The following is a 21,473-nucleotide window of genomic DNA, read 5'->3' on the forward strand; positions in this document are numbered from 1 at the left end:
ATAAACAATCACCTAATTATAAAAATTATTTATTTTAGACCTAAAAAAATTAAAAATTACAATTTAAGTACTCACGTTATATAGTTCAGTCATTTTGGTTACTTTCATTAAAATCACAAACGACAAATGATGTAATGGTTAAAAATCAATATAATAACAATTTTAGCTTTCAACTTTTGCATATTATATCAATTCAGGTCATAATTTTAAAAATTAATCCTCAAATTTTACAAATGACCTCAATTTATCCTAATTTTAAAAATACAAAGAAATATATAAAATAAATAATATTTTAAAAATATATAATAATAAATTTAAATTTTATATTAACATTCATATTAATATATTAAATAAAATAAAAATCCTTTCCTTCTCTCCCACCCGTACCTCTCCTCGCCCCACCGCCCCCCACTGTCTCCCCCGTCCCTCCCACCCCCGTCTCCATCTCCCACTCTCCCCCGCACCACACGACGGAAATGGTCAAAACCATTGAGGAAGACCTTGTAGATATTCATACGGATGACACTGTATACAACACCTTGTTATCAAATATATAGGTGAGATCATTTATGAAAGGCATAGGTCTTATGAAGGTGAGATAATTTTATTTAATATTAATATGAAATTTGTTATTATATATTCTTAAAAATATGTAATTTTATATATTTCTTTAAATTTCTCATTGTAAATTTTAAGGATTGATTTTTATCTGATTAAATTGATATAATACGTAAAAGTTGAGATCTAAATTTATTATCATACCAATATTTTTAATTGTCACGTCGACTTATTGTTTGTGATTTTAATGAAAATAACCAAAATAATCGAATTATATAACATAACGCAAGTACTTAAATTATAAATATTTTATTTTATTTGCCTAAAATGAAAATTTTTGATATCGGGGTGATTATTAGTGGACTTTACCCACCACCAATTGTGCTAACTTCTCTTCAATATTCCACTCTTCTTTTCATATTCATTAATTTTTGATGTACAAAATTGATGTATAATGGTATACTAGTCTAAGGTTATCATCAAGGCCGCCATCTAAGGACTAAATTGGACCCAAAGACAAAAAAAAAAAAAAAAGTTGCAGGTTTAATCACATTAATTTTCAGTTCAATTTATCTATTTTCAATATTTTCGGTTTAATTTATGATTCAAAGGTATATCGTATTTCTATATTTAAATATGTTATTTATTATTATTCCACGATGTTACGTTTTAGTCATTTATGTTAATCGTTGTAATATTAAGAATAATGATTAGTTTGATTCTTTTGAAAGGTTATTAGTCAAATTCAAATCTTTTTAAAAGGTGGAGGCCAAAGTTAGCTAAAAAGAATAATGATCAAATTGACAAAAAATATAAATATTAAGGACTTAATCTATCATTATGCCTAAATTAATTATTCATATATATTAATATATTACAATCATAAAAATTGAACCAAATATTTTCTTGAAATCCCAACAAATGTGGGGAATAATTATAGTTAAAATGTTAAAAACTAACTCTTGATTCGAGTTTAAAGTGTTATTTAATAAACTGAAAAATTAAGTATTGAATTTAATTTATAAAATATATTTTATATATTTTAGGATTGATGAATATACTTTTTAAATTGTAAAAGTAAAATAATTAAAAGATAATATTAAAAAATAAAATAAAAGAATTGAAAAAATTCACATTAAGTGATAAGTAATTTTCCACACTTTTGAAAAAATCTATAAATTATTTTTTATTTTAGATTACCAAACATGCTTAAAAAATTAAATCATTAAAAATATTAACATAGTCAACAATTTAGTTTCCAATAATCTCATTATAGATTATTATCATATCTCGCTCTTTTTGACATAATGCTTAGAACTAAACATAGTCATTCCCCAACCCATAAATAGAAAGATAATATGCTTTAGTGCATCCGAACCCATATCCTTCTGCATTGACAATAATAACCTTGCCAATTGAGCTAAAACCCAATCGACAACATAGTCAACAATTATATTAAAAATTTTAATGAATTATATGTTTTTTAAAATTTTCTAAATATAAAAGAAATGAACATCCAAAATTTATCAAGTGGCAAATTTTACTATTAAATAAATAAATTTAATTTATATGTTATTAAAAAAGTCAAATAAGGTCAAATTGGAATAAATGTGGCATTTCCTTATTTGATTTTTAGTATAAAGTTAAATTTAACTTCAACCGTTTACACCATTTATCGGTTTGATCATTATTTTTTTGAGCTAAACTTAGTCATTAGCCTTTTTAATAGAGTCGAATTCTTGTTCTTTTAGTGAAAATGCTGACTAAAATGCTAAATTTTTAAATATGGCAACCCCACCTGCTTCATTTTTTTTTTCAAAATTGATTATTTTTATGAATATATTTTTATATAATTTAAATTATTTGTTGTCGTGACATATAATATTAATAATACCATGTCAACATGCAATACACGTATGTTACATGGGTTGGCACACCAATATTATTAAAAAATTAAAGTTTTAATCAATATTTTCGTTAAAAAAATCGATTTGACTCTTTTAAAAATTTAATTATCAAATTTAGCACAAAATTAAAAAAATATATAAATGTTTAAAATTTTATATCCTTGATGTTTTAATTATACAATTATTAAATTAATCTGTCTCAATCTTAGAGATTTGTCTCAATCTTATAGAGAAAGACCTACCAATTACATTCACATAAATAAAACAAAGGGCTAATATAATATTTGGTATTTAAACTTAACATTTTTCTTAAATTGGTACTTAAGCTTTTTTTAGGTTAAATTGGTACCTAAATTTATTAAATGTTATACAAATTAAGCAAAACACTAATGGTGTTAAATTTTTTGTTATGCTACAAAAATATTGTCAGCATTAGAGAAAATTCATGTTAAAAAAATATATTGAACTATGTATGAATTAATAATAAATAAGAAAATTTTAAAACCTCAGATTAAAAAGAAATTCATTATTTTCAATTAATAAAATAAATAAATAAATAAATAAAACTAAAAGTAGTGAACATATAATAAACATCATATCACACGTCACATGTGGGTCATACATTAATTATTTTTGTTACTTCATAAAAAAATAACATTGTTAGCATATTGGAGTAATTTTTAAAGCGTTTGACAAGTACCAAATCGAAAAAAAAAGATTATGTACCAAATTAAGAAAAAGAGTCAAGTTCGGTACCAAATTGGATCCTCAAAAGTAAGTTTAAGTACCAATTTAAGAAAAAGTGTCAAATTTAAGTACCAATTTAAGAAAAATATCAAGTTCAAGTACCAAATGTTATATTAAGCAAAAAATAAAATTTATTTTAAATAAAATAATAATTTCAAATATATTTTCAAATTCTGCCCCGTATTTCACTTCAAGCTTCTTTCTTATATATGACTAAACTGAGCCTGCTTAAACCTTAAAAACCAACAAATTCTTTTTTTATTTAATTTTAGAAAAATGAAAAGAGAAGGGATTATTAAGAATAGGCAATTCATCGCCGATAAGAGATGGTTTCTTCCGATTACAGTCGCCGGTATTATCGCCGGAGCTATACTTATTTCAAGCTCCATGAAAACCACAGATTACTCTCTTCTTTGCTCTCTCTCAAAATCCAGATCGGGAACTATCAACGAGTTCTCCACCACGGTGGATCAACTCAAAGCCATCATCCATTACGCGACGTCACGTATCGTCCCTCAACAAAACTTCCGTGAGATCTCCGTTACATTCGACGTTCTCCAGAAACGATCTCCTTGCAATTTCCTCGTGTTCGGGCTCGGTTACGACTCGCTGATGTGGACTTCACTTAACCCGGGAGGTAACACTTTGTTCCTCGAAGAAGATCCGAAATGGATCCAAACCGTTCTCAAAGACGCGCCGAGCCTCCGTGCACACGCCGTGAAGTACCGTACTCAGCTCAAACAAGCCAACTCTCTGCTCGCGCATTACAAATCGGAGCCGAACTGTCACCCTTCGAAAGCTTACTTGCGTGGCAACCATAAGTGTAAGCTCGCCTTGACGGGGTTTCCCGATGAGTTTTACGATACGGAGTGGGATCTGATCATGATCGACGCACCGCGCGGGTATTTCCCGGAAGCGCCGGGGAGGATGGCCGCTATATACTCGGCGGCCGTTATGGCGAGGAACCGGAAAGGTTCCGGCGCGACGCACGTGTTCTTGCACGACGTTGATCGGAAAGTGGAGAAGGGTTTCGCCAGAGAATTTTTGTGCAAGAAGTACTTAGTGAAAAGCGTGGGAAGATTATGGCATTTCGAGATCCCGCCTGCTGCTAACTTGAGCAACCATGCAGGTCATCGATTTTGCTAAAATGCACCCTCTTGTTTTAAAAATATTAAACTTTTACTATTATTTTTGTTTTCCCTTTTTTGTAAATAAAATATTTTAATATTTGATAATTTGACACGTATTATAAATAATGATAAACTATATACTTTTTAAAATAGCTTTTTTATAATTATTATATTTTAATAATAGGTGTAGGTGAAATATGATTGTGTTGTCGTGTCTGTTGGTTCCACTTGATTGTTTCAGACAATAAAAGACTACCAGTTTTACTTCGGTTAAATTTTGCTATTAAGTCCTTATATTATGCATAAATTATAAATTTAGTCCTTATTCTTGGGATAAAGCAACATTTAATTTAGAGAATATAAGATTAAATGCACAACTTACACATAGTGCAAGACTAATAATATAATTCAACCAAATGAACTTAATTGCTATGTTTTGTTGAGGATTAAAATTTCAAAATTTAAAAAGTACATCAACTAAAATCGACCAATTCGAAAAATGTAAGGATTAAAATTAACTAATTTTGAGTATAAGGACTAAATTTATAATTTACATATAGTACAAGGAGTAGATTCAAAACCTATATATAGTCTAAGGACTAATAGTAGAATTTTACCATTAACGCACATACGTAGAAGTCTCAACTTGGTTACTGAAAAGTCAACGATTGTCGTTGAAAGGAAATTCCACTTGTATTAGTGGAAAAAAAATTTACAATAGATTGGATATTTATATATATATATATAATTTTAAAATGTGAATTAAATAATAATATTAATCTAATATTAAATATTCAAATTCAACAAATTAAATAATATATGTGAATATTTGAATCTATTATCTGTGAATTTAAATAATAAATATATTCCATTTTCATTAATTATATTCGAAAATTTAGGATATTTGAATCCAGAAAAATCTTATAGAATATTTGCCTATATTTGATTTTGCATGGTTGACAGCCATCCCTATCAAATAGGGATTGAATGGGTCATTTGTAATTTTATTTCAATAAAAGCAATTTATTAAATACCGAAAATCTATAATATTTAATTAGTGTTTATAGATATTAATTAAACCAACTAATCTAAAACATGCTATTAACAGATCATTAAAACATTAAAAACTCTCTTGCTTAAATAATAATGTATCAATGGCAGGGACGATAACGAATGAACAGACAAGAGTCTTGGCCCCATTTCATTTGGCCATATTGTTTTGTAGGTCCTTTTTGTAATTTTATAATCAATAAAATGATAAATGTTTTGTCTTAGCCTTTCAAAAATTTAAATTTAAATTTGTACAATGTCAATATTTTAAATATTTCAGGGCCCAAAAAATAAATAACAGCAATAGAAAATAGCGAAAACTTTTTTTTATAGCGATTGATTTTTTATTATTTAAAATTAAAATTAGTATTTTATTTGGTGGAGTAATAGAAAATAGCACCACCACATTCAAACTTCTTATTTTAGTCTAAAACTAAAATTATTATTTTAAAAGTTTGACGTATTAAAGGTAGTAGCTTCATCAAATAAAATAATAATTTTAATTTTAAATTTAAAAAATCTGGCATGTTAAAGTGGAGACGCTAATCCTTATAACTACACCACAATTATTTATTTTTGACCTCGAAATATTTAAAAATATTGATATTAGTCAAGTATTTATACATGTGGCGCCAAATAAATTGACTCCATCCAAAAAATTAATTTTTTAATCCTAACAACTAATGATTGGCTAATGTGACAAGCAGGTGGCGCTAATCTCTTCGACTCTACCAACTTTCACTATTCATTTTTAAGTCATTTACATACATAATTAAAAAAATGAATCATTTTGTAATTAATCAAAATTTTCGGATTATTTTGATAAAAAAGCCCCAACTTATTATTTAATTATAAAGTAGATAAATATCAATATAAAAATAAATTTTAAACTATAAATGGAGCTGCCATGCAAAGCTTGTGAAAGAGGTCTACTATTTCATGCATCGAAATTGCAAATATATATTTCTATTTCAAAGAAAGAATGATAAAATAATATATGCTATTAGCATACTAATATTTAATTGATAAAATGAATAAACAAATACACTATCAAAATACAAGTTGACATGTTTTAAGCAAAGTGTTAAAATACAAATTTCATCAATGATTCTATATGCCTATATGATAGTGCCTTTTGGTTAATCAAAGAACATTAATTGACTACTTCAAAGAAACTGTAAAAAAAAAAAAGAAAAAGAAAAATCCAATAATGAACAGTAAGGGCAATAACATTGGCTACTTACTTGATCAGATTACAAGAAGTATTTCATCCGATTATCTCTCCTCATAGCATTGTATACGGCTTGAACCTATATGGTGCAGCGAGTTTGATTAGAGTACGTACAATCCAACGAGTCTGGTATCTGGCTAAATGTGTGCATGTATATGAATGCCATTGTGTATGTGTATGTGTATTGCGAGAGATTGAGAGAGAAAGAGAGGGACCTGTTCGCTAGAAACGACCTGAACGGGACCGATGTTGACAGATACGTATTTCCCCCTAGATGATACCCTCCGCCTCACTCGACCCTGTTAGGAAATCTTGTCAATGTAGTATATGTATATATATAAATTTTGCGTTCTAGCTTTTGCATGGATGAATAAATGCAACTTCTTGATAAAACAAAGGAGAAAGCAGAAGACAAAATGGAAATAACAGTTCGCATATAGATGCCGATGTTATTGACCAGGAAACATTGTAGTTCAAGCATGTTCTTCCCTTGAACTCAGGCTTACAGCAAACGAATTATGTTCCTCGAAATGTAAGGTTTTTGGTTGAACTAGTGTCACCAAGCAATAAGTTAAACCGGTTTCAGCTTCAAGACAAGTCAGATAACTCTTTGTGCAAAGCAATTCCAATATATCATATCTCTATTCATGATCTAAATACTTGCCATTTCTTGAAATACCTCGTTGAACAACCCGCAACAAAGTCTTTCAGACTTATGTTGGCAGTTATTCTGTAGGACTGAGATTTTTCAAACGTCTGAGTTTGTACTTACTTTCAATGGTTGTAGCAGTTCTCATCAAAACTCCCATTTAACCCTTCAATGTTCTACTTCTATCAAAATTTCCAAATTCTTTCCTCGGTCAAAATCAGCCTGTTAGGTAATACTTGGATGATATAATGCAGATTCCCAAAGTACCAATTTATCAGGTTTAGTTCTATAGAATCCAGGACTGTGCAATACAAGAGGGCAATGCATGTACGTTTAACCGAAGCTGTGCTAGTTGAGATATTGCCTCTACATCAGCTCTGGCATACACACCTAACAAAATGGCTTCTACATAAACTAACAGTAAATGAAGTCCAGAAGAGCTCTACACTGATATTATGAGATATCGTGAATGTTTTCAACATCACAAACACCAAGGTTCATCTTACTTACATAAACTAATAACCCCAAAATCTGTTTTGTTGTCTATATTCAAATGCATAAATAACCAGATATATCAAACAATAATTGATTTTCACTATAAAAAATGAGTAAAAGTACCTCAGGAATTGGCTGTTGTAACACGGATTCCACAGCAACAACCATAGCTCGCACAAAATCATCACCTCCAGTTCCTATCGCTATAAATCCTCTAACACAAGGATATGAGTTGACCTGACAAGGTAAAAAGAAACAACATAGCAGGCAAAAGAATATCAAAGCTTTTTTCTTTCATCATCTAAAATATAATAACTTCCAAGTACCACAGACATAGTTTAAAGGCGAATGAACAGCTGTTGTCTCAAACCACTTGAGAAAACTTCGAATTAGGAGGTGATATGACATACCATCTGATCCAAAGCAAGCCATTCATTAGTTGAATCATCGGCTACTGTACCACCAATAACCACATTTGTTGTTTGTCCAACTCTCCCTTCTGTCTTTGATAGCTCTGAAATCCAAAACCAAAAGTCTATATCAATAAATCTAATACAAATTCCTCTACAAGTAAAACACAATGACAACTAGAACCAAAGCAAAACTTTAAGCAGGCATCAAAGTCCATTTGTAAACTGATAAAACTAAAGAACCATCTTATTTGCTTTTCAAGGGAGACTGGGAGAGTAGTTCCTTCCTATTTCACTCGAACTCGGGTGTATCTGGATCCAACATTGATAAGTTCAACTATTTTAAGTAATTTTATGGGTGGATGTGACTAAGAGGTCCCTCTCTTATAGAGAATTGATCAAATTAGTCTCTCTACTATTAAATGGATCAATTTAATCCTTGTACTATTAAAAAGAACCAAATAAGTCCAAATTGGAATAAAATTAATATTTACTATTTAAAAAATATCATCTACTATTTAGCAAAATTAATATTAAGTCTATTTATGGTTCTATAAATAATTTTTTTTCTTTTTATGGTCCATTTAATAATAGAGGGACTAATTTGATCCAGCCACTATAAAATAGGACCTCCCTAGTATTACTAGTATTTGGAAAATACTTGAAAAGTCATATCCGTATCTATATACGAATGCATTAGACATTGAAGCAGCATACTAAACTTCAATATTCTTACTTAAAGTTTCTAACTTTAAAGCTGCTAAGCAGAATTGTGATTAATTAAATCACACTTCTCTTGGCTCTTTCCTGCTTAAACAATTGAAAAATGTAATCTTCATTGGCATTGCTTCAATTTATTTACTAAAAAAAGCTACATCAACCTCTTTATTAAAAAAACCTACTAAATATCTTTAATTTATCCAAATTTCTCACCAAGTAATAAAAAAAATTCATCCCAGAAAGAAAATTCAAAAAATGAACCTGAAATTGCTTTGAGAACAGCTTCCTGAGGAGGTCCTTGATCAATCTCATCCTCCGATTTCGACGGAACTTCATTTCCAGAGCAACTCAGTTTCTGAATCCCATTCCAAAAGTGAACCTCTCGAGCCCTGACAACCATCGTACCGTAACATCCGCCGCTCCCTCTCTTCGCGGCGGCGGCGGTTGTTGTTGTTGTTGTTCCGAAGCTCCTCAAAGATAGTAAATCCCAGCTCCGCCGTAGAGGCCTTGACGTATCCGTCATGAAAATGGAACGTAATACCGCTCTGCACGCCATCTCCGATCCTCTTGTTTTGCTCTTTTTTCTTCTTTGAATTTATTCCAATCTTTTGGCGTTTCCTTCATATATATATATAAAGGCTTTGTTCGTTAAATTAACGCAATGCCGCTCTGCACGCCATCTCCGATCCTCTTGTTTTGCTCTTTTTTCTTCTTTGAATATATTCCAATCTTCTGGCGTTTCCTTCATATATATATATATATATATATATATATATATGAAGGCTTTGTTCGTTAAATTAACGATACTTTTTCTCTTTCACTGGTTTTGCTATATGGGCGCCCCAATTTTTCGCTTAGCTAGGCTTTTTAACCTGATGAAGTTACGTAATTGCCCTTTCTCTTTAACTACAACACTAACTCGGTCCTCTCAATTGGAGGGTTCGAGTTAATTTTGATTAGAATTTAATTTTGTTGGGTCAATTCAAGGTTTAAGTTCAAATTATCTTAGTGTTATTTGAACCGAATTAGATCAATCGGTTCGATTAGGAATTTGTTGGTATATCGGTGTAAACCAAAGTTGTTTGAAACGGGCCAGGAACGAATTGGGGGCACGGTTTAGAGGAGAAAATTAAACTAATTGATCTGATAATTAGTATAAACTGGTTGAATTGAATTTTTAATGATTTATCTAATCAAATTGGACGGATCGATTGGATCAACAAACTATTGGTTTGATTGATTTGATCATTGATCCGATTCTGAATACCTTATTGTAAACATAAAAATTGGCTTGATTTCTAACTGAATATCTCAGAATTGATAAAAAATTAAATATCGGGACAAAAATTAATAATTGAACTGATTCTAAAATTTTTTTAATCTTTTTTATTTTTATGAATTTTTTAATTTAATTTAATTATTATTCGACCAAGAATCAATTAAACTGAATCAGATAATTTTGTTTTTTTTAGTAATTTACAATAGTAGCGAACGCACCTGATAATTTCTTTTATGTGAAAAATAAAACCGTTTGCAAAAACTTTTAATAAACCCTAATTTTGAAATCACCAGCGTACTTTTGCTCTGAGTGATTCCGAGTTAACTCGCCGGCTCAGGGGAATATGTACGGATCCGACAGAGCCGGTGACGATGCAGAGCGAACAGCTTTTAGGAAAACAGAGAAGACGTACAAGCTTTATTACGAAAATTCGAAATCCACCAAAAAGTACGTCAAGTTTCAGCTTATATTTTGAAAGGAAACAAGTTTTCTCTTGTTTATTGATTATTTTGGTTTGAACTTCTTCAGGAAGAAGCAACCTAAACAAGTCGATTTATCAGAGGTTTTGGATTTCAAATCCATTTCAGAGTCATTCAATCAAAATGGTGAACTTCCTCCAGGAGTTGTACATGTTATTTGTGGATTTGATCGTCCGATTTTTGGCTTGGAAAATCGCCCTGGTATCTATTTTTTTCTATTTGATTTCAATTAGTATCGAATAGAGAACAATTTGTTTTGTTTTGTTGCGAATTTGAATTTGAAATTGAAAAGATTGGATTTGGATTGTAAAAGTAGTTGAATCCATCATTATTTTCTAAATTAATGAATTTTTTCGATGTCTATCTAATAGTGAATTTGAAATTCGTTGTGATACTTGTGAATTTAAAATTCATGGTTTTATATGCTTCAAATATATAATCATATTAAATTCCAACTAATTCATACTTAACGTATGTATACCTTTTCAGACAATTTATATAACAAATGAAATCTGAATCCAAATTTTCAATTTCATGTTCGCAAACATAGTATTGGTTCTATTTTCGATGAATTGTTTTGAAAATGCAGGGTTCTATTTTATTCCCGGCGCATTAACCTTGGATGAACAATGTACATGGATAAGGGAAAGTTTAACTAACTTTCCGCAACCTCCAAACAGAACAAATCATAATGTTATTTATGGACCTATAAGTAACCTGTTTGTTGCGGCAAAGGAAGGTAAAGTTTTTGTTGAGGAGGAAAGGTCTGACAACGGTTTGGATTCTGAACCAAGTGCTTCTGTAAGCAATGGAGATTCTCATAGATGGAAGTTTTACGAGGAAGACATCGCACGATCAAGGGGAAAGACTTGCAAAACGGTGCCTGCTTCTGTTTTGCTGCGAAAGCTACGGTGGAGTACCCTTGGCCTTCAATTTGACTGGTCCAATGTAGGTATTCATTCATTTAGTCCTTGATCTTCTTATATCTTTTGTTGGTGAGGTGTTTATTGTCTAATTAGAGCACCTATACTGATTGAATAGGGTTAAAGTACTTGGGAGGTCCCTGTATTATAGGGACTGGATCAAATTAGTCATTCTATTATTAAATGGATCAATTTAGTATATAGAATCAAATAAGTCCAAATTAGAACAGAGTTAACATTTACTGTATAAAAAATGTTTTGAAAATTATTATTATTTAATTACAGTTCAATTCCAAACAAAATATTTCATTTACAAAACCATAAAACTTTAAAAATATTAACTCTGTTAAACTATAAATGATATTTTTTTAAACATTGAATGTTAACTCTATTTCAATTTGGCCTTACTTGAATCTTTTTAATAGTACAGGGAGTAAATTGATCCATTTAATAGTTGAGGGACTAATTTGATCGAGTCCCTATAATAGAAGGATCTCTCAGGTACATTCACTGATTGAATAGCCACCTGATATAATTTGAGGGTTCTTCAATTTGATCTTGTTGATTAATTTAGATTTAGTTCTAGGATTCCAATTCCGAAACATAAGTATCACTTTCAATGTTTGTGATAGAAACTTATATCATGTAACTTTGTGAAAATGTTATAAGGCATCATTCAGGTATGACGATGTGCTAATCATACTTGTTGTCTTAGCCGATGCATGATGATATTTGTTTCCGGAACTTATATCTTGTAACTTCCTGAAAGTGTTATTAGGCATTATTCAAGTACAGTGATGTCATACTCCTGACTTAACCTGATGCATGATGATAAGTCTGTAATTACTCCTTTTCTTTGAAAATTAAATTAAAGGAGATTGTTTTATGTTGAGATGACTTCTAAATTGAATTTATTTATGGTTCAGCGGAACTATGCCGTGTCTTTACCTCATAACAAAATACCAAATGCACTCTGTCGGCTGGCTAAAAGAATGGCTGAGCCTGCAATGCCTATTGGAGAAGAGTTCCGGCCAGAGGCTGCAATTGTCAACTATTTTGGGTCAGGTATTCTTCGAATACAATGATTTCATGCTTAGAAATTCTCAAGTTTCAGTAATGTACTCTTTGTTACATACCCTCACTAACAATATATATACATGTGTGTATATATGATTGAGATAACTTTTGTGCTGTCCTCTACATCCTCATGTCACCTTTTTCAGCTTTGAAAACTTTTTTTATCTTTCCAGGTGATACACTCGGTGGTCACCTTGATGATATGGAAGCAGATTGGAGTAAACCTATTGTAAGCATGAGGTAACTTACTATTTCCTTATTATTTTATCCTTTGAAATTAGAAAGACAAAAGAAAGCATCCTCTTTAGTTTTGACTTTCGCGTTTCAATTTATTTTCTTTCTCAGTTTCGGCTGTAAAGCTATTTTCCTTCTCGGAGGAAAGTCTAGACAGGATGAACCATTAGCGATGTTTCTCCGAAGTGGCGATGTTGTACTTATGGCAGGAGAAGCAAGGGAATGCTTTCATGGTTAGATTTCACTTCCTAATAGCTTTCTTTTCCATGTTATGGTTTTGGAATTTTCCGAACTTGAACTCGATTGTAAATCATTCTATCCATCGGTATTGATCCAAATGCTGCAATCGAATTTGTTTGAGAAATATTTGGCATTTGCCCTCTTTGCTTCCTTAAATAACAAACAAGCTACAGATACATAATGTAAAAAAGAAACGGTAAATTACACCTAAGGTCACTAAACTATTAGTAAGTTTACGTTTTGGTCACTCAACTTCAAAAAGTTACAAAATGATCATTGAACTATTTGAAACTTTTTTATTTTTGTCCCTGGGCTATTAAACTTGTTGTTGTATGACTATTAGTAAGTTTACCAATTGAAAGTTGTCATTCCCATTTTCTTCTATAGTTCAATTTTTTTCATAAAACTTCTTTTCTGATTTTCGACATTGACTGTCAGATCGACTTGGATCTAAGGTATGTTTTTCAACTTGTCGATAGATACAGTTCAGTGATCATTTAGTAACATTTTGAAGTTGAGTGACCAAAACTTAAATTTACTAATAGTTTAGTAATCTTAAGTGTAGTTTACCCAAAAAGAAATATCCGCTGAACCTGAGGCTTAGACTAGTTAGATTAGTTACCCTTAAGAGTGACATCTAGCAAGTTTGGGTTTCGAATCCCAGTATTTACAATCCCTTTTTTGTACCAAAAAGGAAAGAAACATCCGGTATAAACTTGTACGTAGAAATACTTTTAGCTTGAACATTGGCTTATCGATTGTTTTCTTCTCTAGCATCTTATATAGCCAATTAACCATCCCTAGCAACATGAAATTCTTGCAGGTGTGCCTCGCATATTCACAGACGAAGAAAACGCAGAAATCACTCCTCTTGAATTACGGTTTTCGGACGAGGATGATCGTTGTTTCTTGGACTATATAAGAACTTCAAGGATCAACATCAATATCAGGCAAGTCTTTTAATTTTATTTTGAGCAAAAAAAGGAAAGGCCATTTGATTATGCATCTCTTTTCAATTACTTAAAAGTTTAGTGTTTCAAATTACTAGTCTATCATGTCTTATGGCATTTTCAATCCATGCTTTAATCTGCTGGGTTATTGATTATGTAAGTGTACGCAACAATTTTGTAGGGAAAAGAACAAGGAATTATTTAGTAAAATTTTTTGTTTCAACAATTTGTGTTTTATGATAGTTTGGTCCTTTTATTTTCACAAATCTGAAATTCCGTCATGTACTTTTATTTTTAGGAATTTAATATTTTTACTTTTCATATTTCAAAATTTAAGTTCTGTGAATTTTTTTTTGTTAAATTGGTTGGTATGACATTTTAAAATATTAAAAAATTCAAAATACTATCATAAAGAATGCTCACTTTCCTTGGCGGAGCCAAGGGGGGACTCGCAAGGGCCTGACTGACTCCCTAAAATAAAATTTTTTTCATTTAGGTACTTTATAATTTATAAAATTTTAAAATAGTAATGGCGAAATTACACTTTGGCCTCTTCAAGAATAATAAAATTTGATTTAATCATTTAAAATTATAAAGATATAGACTATTAAAATAGTGAAATTATATTTTATTATCGTAAAAATAACAATTTAATTTCGTCCCTCCAAATTTTTTTCTTTTTGGCTCTGCCACTGCTCACTTTATAGCGATGTAACTAAAAAATTGATGTAATGAATCTAAATTTAGTTAAAAGTTGAATTTGAAAAATAAAAAATAGAAAATTTAAAATTTTAAAAATAAAAATATAAGATTAAATTTTAAATTTATGAATAATTTTGATCTTATCACAACTCTTCTTGCTAATTCTTATACGCAAAGCCTTCAACTTGGCAATGACTTGCTTGTACTCAAAGTGATGCTTTTAAACTATTAACTTCCATTTTAAGGTTCAAAAATGATGAAATTTGAAATCTTTAAGCGATTAAAACTTGCAATTATTTAAATTCAAAATAACGTCAAATTGATTTAATATTAAATTGAATAATTTTAAACTTAATTTGATCGGACTCAAAATCAATCCGGCCTCATTAATAAGTCTATTTTGGACCAATCTGACTCAATTAAAATTATTTTTATATTAAAATATTTTTACATATTTTAGTATTATCTATTTATATGATACATTTATTGTAAGCGTGTAATATTAAGAACTATTATCATTTACATTGATGTTATATATATTCATCGTCATTCAACCTCGTTTTAATTTGAATTTTACAATCTTCGAATACAAACAAATATTTAAACATAAAACACAATAGCTTTTTCTATGACATTTTTGTAGGTAAAAACACTCTTTAGTCTCTTTCAAAAAAAAATTAAAATAATTTAATCTCTGTCAATTTCGAAAGTGAGCAACTTAGGACAACTAGTCACGATGATAATGTTTACAATAAATTGTACATAATTTTGATTGGTACAATAATAAATTTGGCCCTTGAAATTTACATTTTGTCAATTTAATCTTTGATTTAACGAATTTAGCCCGCGACATTAACATTGACAAAAAAATGTGTAGTTGATATAAAAAAAATGTTGTGATTGATTGTCCTTAATTTCTTACTTTATAAATGGACCTGGGTTAAATTGTTCTAATTTTTTAGAAAAACCAATTTACTCAGAGTGAATTGATTTAGAGTAAGCAATTACTATAACTATTTCATATCCACGTTGGCAAAAAGAAATCCCCACATCTTACTCGTATCCATAGGCGAATATGAGTGAGCAAGTAGTTGTCTTGGTCTCTATTTTCTATTTATTTTTTTATTTTATAAATTTTTCATTAATTTTTTTAATAAAATCATATTATAATACATCATCAACTTTTTTAATAAAATATCTTATCAAAATAAAAGTAATATCTAACAGAAATAAATGTAATATTATGGATAATTTTTTATAAATAAATTATTTTTATAATAATATTGATGATTTAATCTCATGGTGATTTATTACAAAATTAAAATATTTTAATTGATGATATATTATAAAAATATATTAAAATAATATATATTTTTATTATAGTATATTAATTCATGTTGGGGTTTATTTACTATTTTAATATATTTCTATATCAATATTATAATAAAGATAATTACTAATATTTTAATTAATAACATTATGTAATATTTAAAGAGCCCTTCCGTATCTCTATTATTTATTTAAGGACTTTCGTATGTAATAATTATTTTATTGGTCCCTAATATTCTTACATTTCTGTAAATTAAGCCTTAATTTCAAATTCCAAAAGTGCACAACCTCCATATTTAATTTAAATATTTACATTTTATAAATCACATCATCAACCCGTGCATCGTACGGGTATTCAACCTAATTTTATAAATCGTAGTAAAATTACACTTTAGCCTCCTAAAAACGATGAAAGTATAAATTAAAGCATAATAAACTTATATTTTGATCTTTTGAAAACTTATAATTAAATTCCGGCTTTACCCATGCTTGCATCGACTTTTCAAGCAAAAAAAAAATTTACTTAATTTAGAACCAATAAATTCAAAATCCATATGAATATTTAAAAAATAAAAAATCTATAATTTTTCTTAAGGGATAAATATATTAGAATAAAGATTGAAAGTATTTGGTGTTGAAACCTTATCCTTTTCAACGTCAATTGGGTTAAAATTGGACCAAATAAGATTAATTCATAGCCGTTGATAAAAGGACCGATTTATAAATAAAAAAAAGTTATCTCCACAAGAATCTGGAGATTTCCATCACACCATATTCAGCCCATAAATAAGCAAGCAACGTGGTCCACACCTTGAACCGGTTAAATTCAAGTAAATAATTTTGGTTAAATTCTACTATTAGCCTTTGTACTATATGTAAGTTCATTTTTAGTCCTTATATTTTTCAATTTTTTAAAATTTCAGTCCCGAGTGAAATGTTTGTTACTAAATTCGTTAAGTTATTCATAGAAATTGTATGTGACAAAGTGTAATAGTGTGTCAATTTACGATTTTCACATAATATCATAAAATTTTAATGCTATCTTAGTGGATTTAACAACAACCATTTGAGTTAAGATTGAAATTTCAAAAATAGAAAATATAAGGACTAAAATGATTGAATTCGAGAACATTAAATCCACAACTTAGGTGTAATATGGAATTAGTAGCGAATTTGACCTAATAGATTTAATTGCTCTTGTTTGAGTCATGAGTGAAATTTTAAAATTTGAAAAGTATCGAGACTATCATTGACTGAATAATACAATGACTAAATCCATAATTTATACCTAAAACAAGGATTAATAACAAAGTTGATTAAAAATTACATTAGTGTAATTTTTATATTCAATTTTAATTATTTATTTAATTTTACGTTGAAAATATTTTTTCAATAACAATGAAAAAACAATTAGGTGCATAAATTACTTGAATAAGTATTAATACATTCTGTCAATTTGGTCTCGATCTTAAATATTAAGGGTTAAATTCAGTATAATTTCTAATAATCAAGATCAAAGGGACCGGTGTGTAAATATTGAGAGTTAAATTTGTTAGATTTTAAAATTAAGACTAAAGTGACAGAAAATATAAATATTGAGGAATAAATTTATTATTATATCAATTAAAAAAACACTCCGTGAGTATTCAATTAGGGATTTAAATTAAACCGGGAGTAACTAAAATTGTAATTTCTCTATTGATAGGGATTAAATTGAAATTTTCTTTACAAAATGAGTGACTAAAACAATTTAACCATTTATATAATATTCTCAAAACTCTTTTTCTTTTTTTAATTAATTTATTTTTTTCCATAAAATTCACAGCCAATTATTTTAATTTTTCTCAATTAAAAAAAATCCCAAATATAGAATTTTTAATTTCTCAAATTCTATTTATTTATTCTTTGGCTGCTATTTGGTTCTTTCTTCTTCCTCTTCACTGCTCCATAACCCTCATTAAATTCCAACAAGGAAAACTTCCGATCCCATCTCCGGCGACATGTTTCCGGCCGTTTTGACTCAGGTGGCCACCGGCTTAAGCGTTTTAGCTGGTGCCGTCTTAGTCAAATCCGTCATGGATCAAAAACCCATGGCCGGTCCGTTTCAAAGATGCCCGACTTGTAACGGCACGGGTCGCATCACGTGCATTTGCACTCGTTGGTCCGATGGAGATATCGGTTGTCGGACTTGCGCCGGGTCCGGTCGAATGGCGTGTAGCAGTTGTGGTGGGTCTGGTACCGGTAGACCGATTCCGGTTCAGATTTCTGTACGTCAACCGACGAATCGGAACTCTTAATTTACCGGGTTTGGACTCTTTAAACTCTTATATATTTTTTGAAATTTAATTAATGTAATATAATAGTGAGAGTAAAATTAATAGTTGCTGAATTGTAATCTTTACAACGAAACTGTTTTAGATTCTTATAGCTTAATTGTTGTTTAGTTTTTGTTAAGAATTTGAAGAAATTGTTGTAAAAGATTAACAATTCATGGGTAAAAATTTGCATGAAATATATATTAAATTCCAAGTCAGCTCTTTCTCTTCAATGATTTTTCTCTACAATTTTCTTTTTCCAAATTCCATGAAATTTGTGGACTTGGACTGTGGTGGATCTTGTGACTAAATTTTCAAAATTTCAAGAGTTTAATGAGATTTCTTAAAGTTGGGGGTCTAGTTAAAATTTTTAAAATTTTTATGAGATTAATAAGAATTTTCTAAAATATTAAAGGACATAATTAAAGTTTTCAAAGAAATTAGAAGACAGAAAGAAAATTTTCAAAAAAATTCTTTAGCCACCATTACGGTCTGTCCATGAACTTGGACGTTCAGTATGGTTTTCGGTGAAGTTTTGTTTCCTCAACTTTGCCAAGAACATCAATCTCTACCTGGTGATTTATCTGATGTAGTGTGATATCATCTTATAATGATTAAAGTTAATCTAAAAAAAAAGGTTGATAAATGAGAGCTATGAGCACCTTGAGAGTACCTAAACATGTGAGGCTATAGCTAGCTTAAGTGATACCATTCTTTCCCATTAATGGCCTATAAGCTATAGGTTAGGCGTTTGAGGGTGCAAACTAAAGACTCGCTACGTTTTCACTCCATCAAACACTTGGGTTCTCGATGAAGTTGAGAAATAAAATCTTATTAGAGATAATACTAAATATATTGAGAGTTCGTCGATTTTGAATAGACGATGCTTCATAAACTTCTTCCTAAGTTAATGAATAGAAAAAGATGTGAATATGTTTGATATGAATGAATTTTGATGCCCAATGATTAGAATAAATGAAGAACATGAGAAAATAGTTGGAAAAGGTTGAAACATTATTTTGCCCTTTGATTATGGGTTAATTATATTAGTGATTCCTTAATTATAATTTGGATTTTAAATTGACTTTAATTGATTAAATCTTTAAAAGTATTAATGAGATTCTTACATAAAATTGAGTATTAAATATTAACTCAAATTCATTGTGATACATGTTTAAAATAGACCGTGTGATTTTATTGCATGAATAACTTAGATCTGTTAGGTTAAAAAACTTCAATGACTCCATTTATTTATATAATTGATACACGTATTTTAAATATGATTTATATTAAATTTGAGTTGGCATTTAACAATTAAGCTTACGGCTAGATTGGCGAAAGACCTAAATGATAGTGTACTAATGCTTAGAAGATTCGATTAAAATGTTTTGAAACGCCGGGGTTACCTTAAAATCTTCACCATAGTCTGGTGTAATTAAAATATTCACTATACTTTAAAATCTATGTAAGACATTTATTTTTAAGAAATAAGATATCTCCCCGTGTCTAGAGTAGACATAGTCTATGTTACTCAAACTCTTGAATTCTTCCTAGTTCTATTATTCGTGTTTGACTTACATAGTAACGTGAATATAATCATCGATTTTTCTTTTAAGAAACGAAATAAACTTACCTTAAACATGTATCCGTACCCAACATTCAATGGATGTGAATCCGTTGTTTTTTAAAGATTAAATGCTCAAATTAGAACCCAACCTTTTCGTAAACCTTTCAAAATGGTCATATAAGGATCTAACATTTATAAAAGTGCTCAAATAAGGACCAAACCTTTTTGAAAATGGTCAAATAAAAGCTTCTCAAATGTCATATATCATATTCCAAATTATGTTTTGGTTGCTTACTTTTCTTTTTAAGTAATATTTGATTCAGTTATCACGTGTTTTATTTCAAACACGTCAAAATTCATCTAATTTTTACTACAAACTAAACTAAAGTGCATAAAATTAATAAAGCTTAAACCTTTATACGACGATTCTAAAAAATTTGACCCCAAAATGATCCCTAAAAAATCTAACGACCATTTAACTTTTTTGTTTTTAGAAAGAAATTCTTGAACCATTTGGAACAAGGAAGAGGGTGTAATGTAAACAAGGAAATGTTTTAGCCATTAACTAATTCAAAAGTAAAACCCTCTCTTTTTATAAAAAGTAGCTTTTTTTTTCTTTTCATATTAATTTATTATATATATATATATATATAGTCAAGTTGATACATGATCTTCAGGAAAATGGATAAAATAACAATATATTTTGTCCCAAAATCCTCAATCTGCAATCCAGCCAGGTCCCCATATTAGGTTATTAATTAAATTTTAGTAAAAATTAATGCAGATTAGCTGTTCTCAAACAGCTGATCATTAAGTCACTTTCCCATGCTTTTACCATTTCACATTTGGATTCTTAAAAGACACATAAAGAAGAAAACAAATATTTAATAATGAATTTTCTTTCTCTTTTTCTTTTCTTTTCTTTTCTTTTTTTTAAAAAAAGAACTTTACAATTTAAGTTATGGTATATGTTTTGAAATTGTATTTTGTAAAAGTGTTGTGATGGAGAAATTATTTTATGTGTTTTATGGATTATTTTTTATTATTTAATGATATTTTAATAAAAATTTTCATGTTATTGATACATAATTCTGATTTTTTTTACCTCGAACCTTGATTCTAAAACCTTGAATCTTGAACCCCGAATCCCGAACCCTTCATGATTTAGGGTTCGAGGTTCAATGTTTAGAAAAAAATAACAACCAAATTTATGTATCAATGACATGGAAAAAATTTCTAAATTATCATTAAATAATTAGAAAGGGACCATGAATGATGCGGTGAGAATGGTCCATAAAATGATTTCGCGTTGTAATGTGACATTTTCAGATTGTGTCATTATCTAAAAATTTGAAAATATATATTTTAAATTTCGCGTAATGATATAGCGAAATTCCAAAGTGATACATTATCACGCTTATACAGAATTTAAATCTCGTTGTAAGGGTTTTCAATAACTATATACTAATTTAAAATTCACT

At 29.3% G+C, this 21,473-nt stretch overlaps 4 protein-coding genes across 4 annotated transcripts; 3 read left to right on the forward strand and 1 right to left on the reverse strand.

The window, feature by feature from the left end:
• The first annotated feature begins 3,434 nt into the window (after positions 1-3,434).
• LOC105779881 (probable methyltransferase At1g27930) lies at positions 3,435-4,492 on the forward strand. Its single transcript, XM_012603849.2, has one exon. It carries the CDS (start codon positions 3,489-3,491, stop codon positions 4,356-4,358), a length of 870 nt encoding a protein of 289 aa, XP_012459303.1. The 5' UTR covers positions 3,435-3,488; the 3' UTR covers positions 4,359-4,492.
• A 1,886-nt stretch (positions 4,493-6,378) lies between these two features.
• LOC105779882 (uncharacterized) lies at positions 6,379-9,643 on the reverse strand. The gene is made up of 5 exons (XM_012603850.2): positions 9,159-9,643; positions 8,178-8,281; positions 7,891-8,004; positions 6,839-6,922; positions 6,379-6,702 (listed from the first exon to the last, which is right to left on the reverse strand). The coding sequence occupies exons 1-5, from the start codon at positions 9,451-9,453 to the stop codon at positions 6,646-6,648; spliced, it is 654 nt and encodes a 217-aa protein (XP_012459304.1). The 5' UTR covers positions 9,454-9,643; the 3' UTR covers positions 6,379-6,645.
• A 789-nt stretch (positions 9,644-10,432) lies between these two features.
• On the forward strand, positions 10,433-14,305 carry LOC105779880 (alpha-ketoglutarate-dependent dioxygenase alkB). Its single transcript, XM_012603848.2, has 7 exons — positions 10,433-10,623; positions 10,705-10,856; positions 11,245-11,603; positions 12,505-12,643; positions 12,829-12,895; positions 13,001-13,122; positions 13,953-14,305. The coding sequence occupies exons 1-7, from the start codon at positions 10,520-10,522 to the stop codon at positions 14,090-14,092; spliced, it is 1,083 nt and encodes a 360-aa protein (XP_012459302.1). The 5' UTR covers positions 10,433-10,519; the 3' UTR covers positions 14,093-14,305.
• Positions 14,306-18,016: 3,711 nt separating this feature from the next.
• On the forward strand, positions 18,017-18,643 carry LOC105779883 (uncharacterized). The gene has a single exon (XM_012603851.2). The coding sequence runs from the start codon at positions 18,111-18,113 to the stop codon at positions 18,405-18,407; it is 297 nt and encodes a 98-aa protein (XP_012459305.1). The 5' UTR covers positions 18,017-18,110; the 3' UTR covers positions 18,408-18,643.
• The last annotated feature ends 2,830 nt before the right edge of the window (positions 18,644-21,473 follow it).

The sequence above is a fragment of the Gossypium raimondii genome, chromosome 4 (genome assembly GCF_025698545.1).
Source record: "Gossypium raimondii isolate GPD5lz chromosome 4, ASM2569854v1, whole genome shotgun sequence".
In the NCBI taxonomy this organism is placed as follows: Eukaryota; Viridiplantae; Streptophyta; class Magnoliopsida; order Malvales; family Malvaceae; genus Gossypium; species Gossypium raimondii.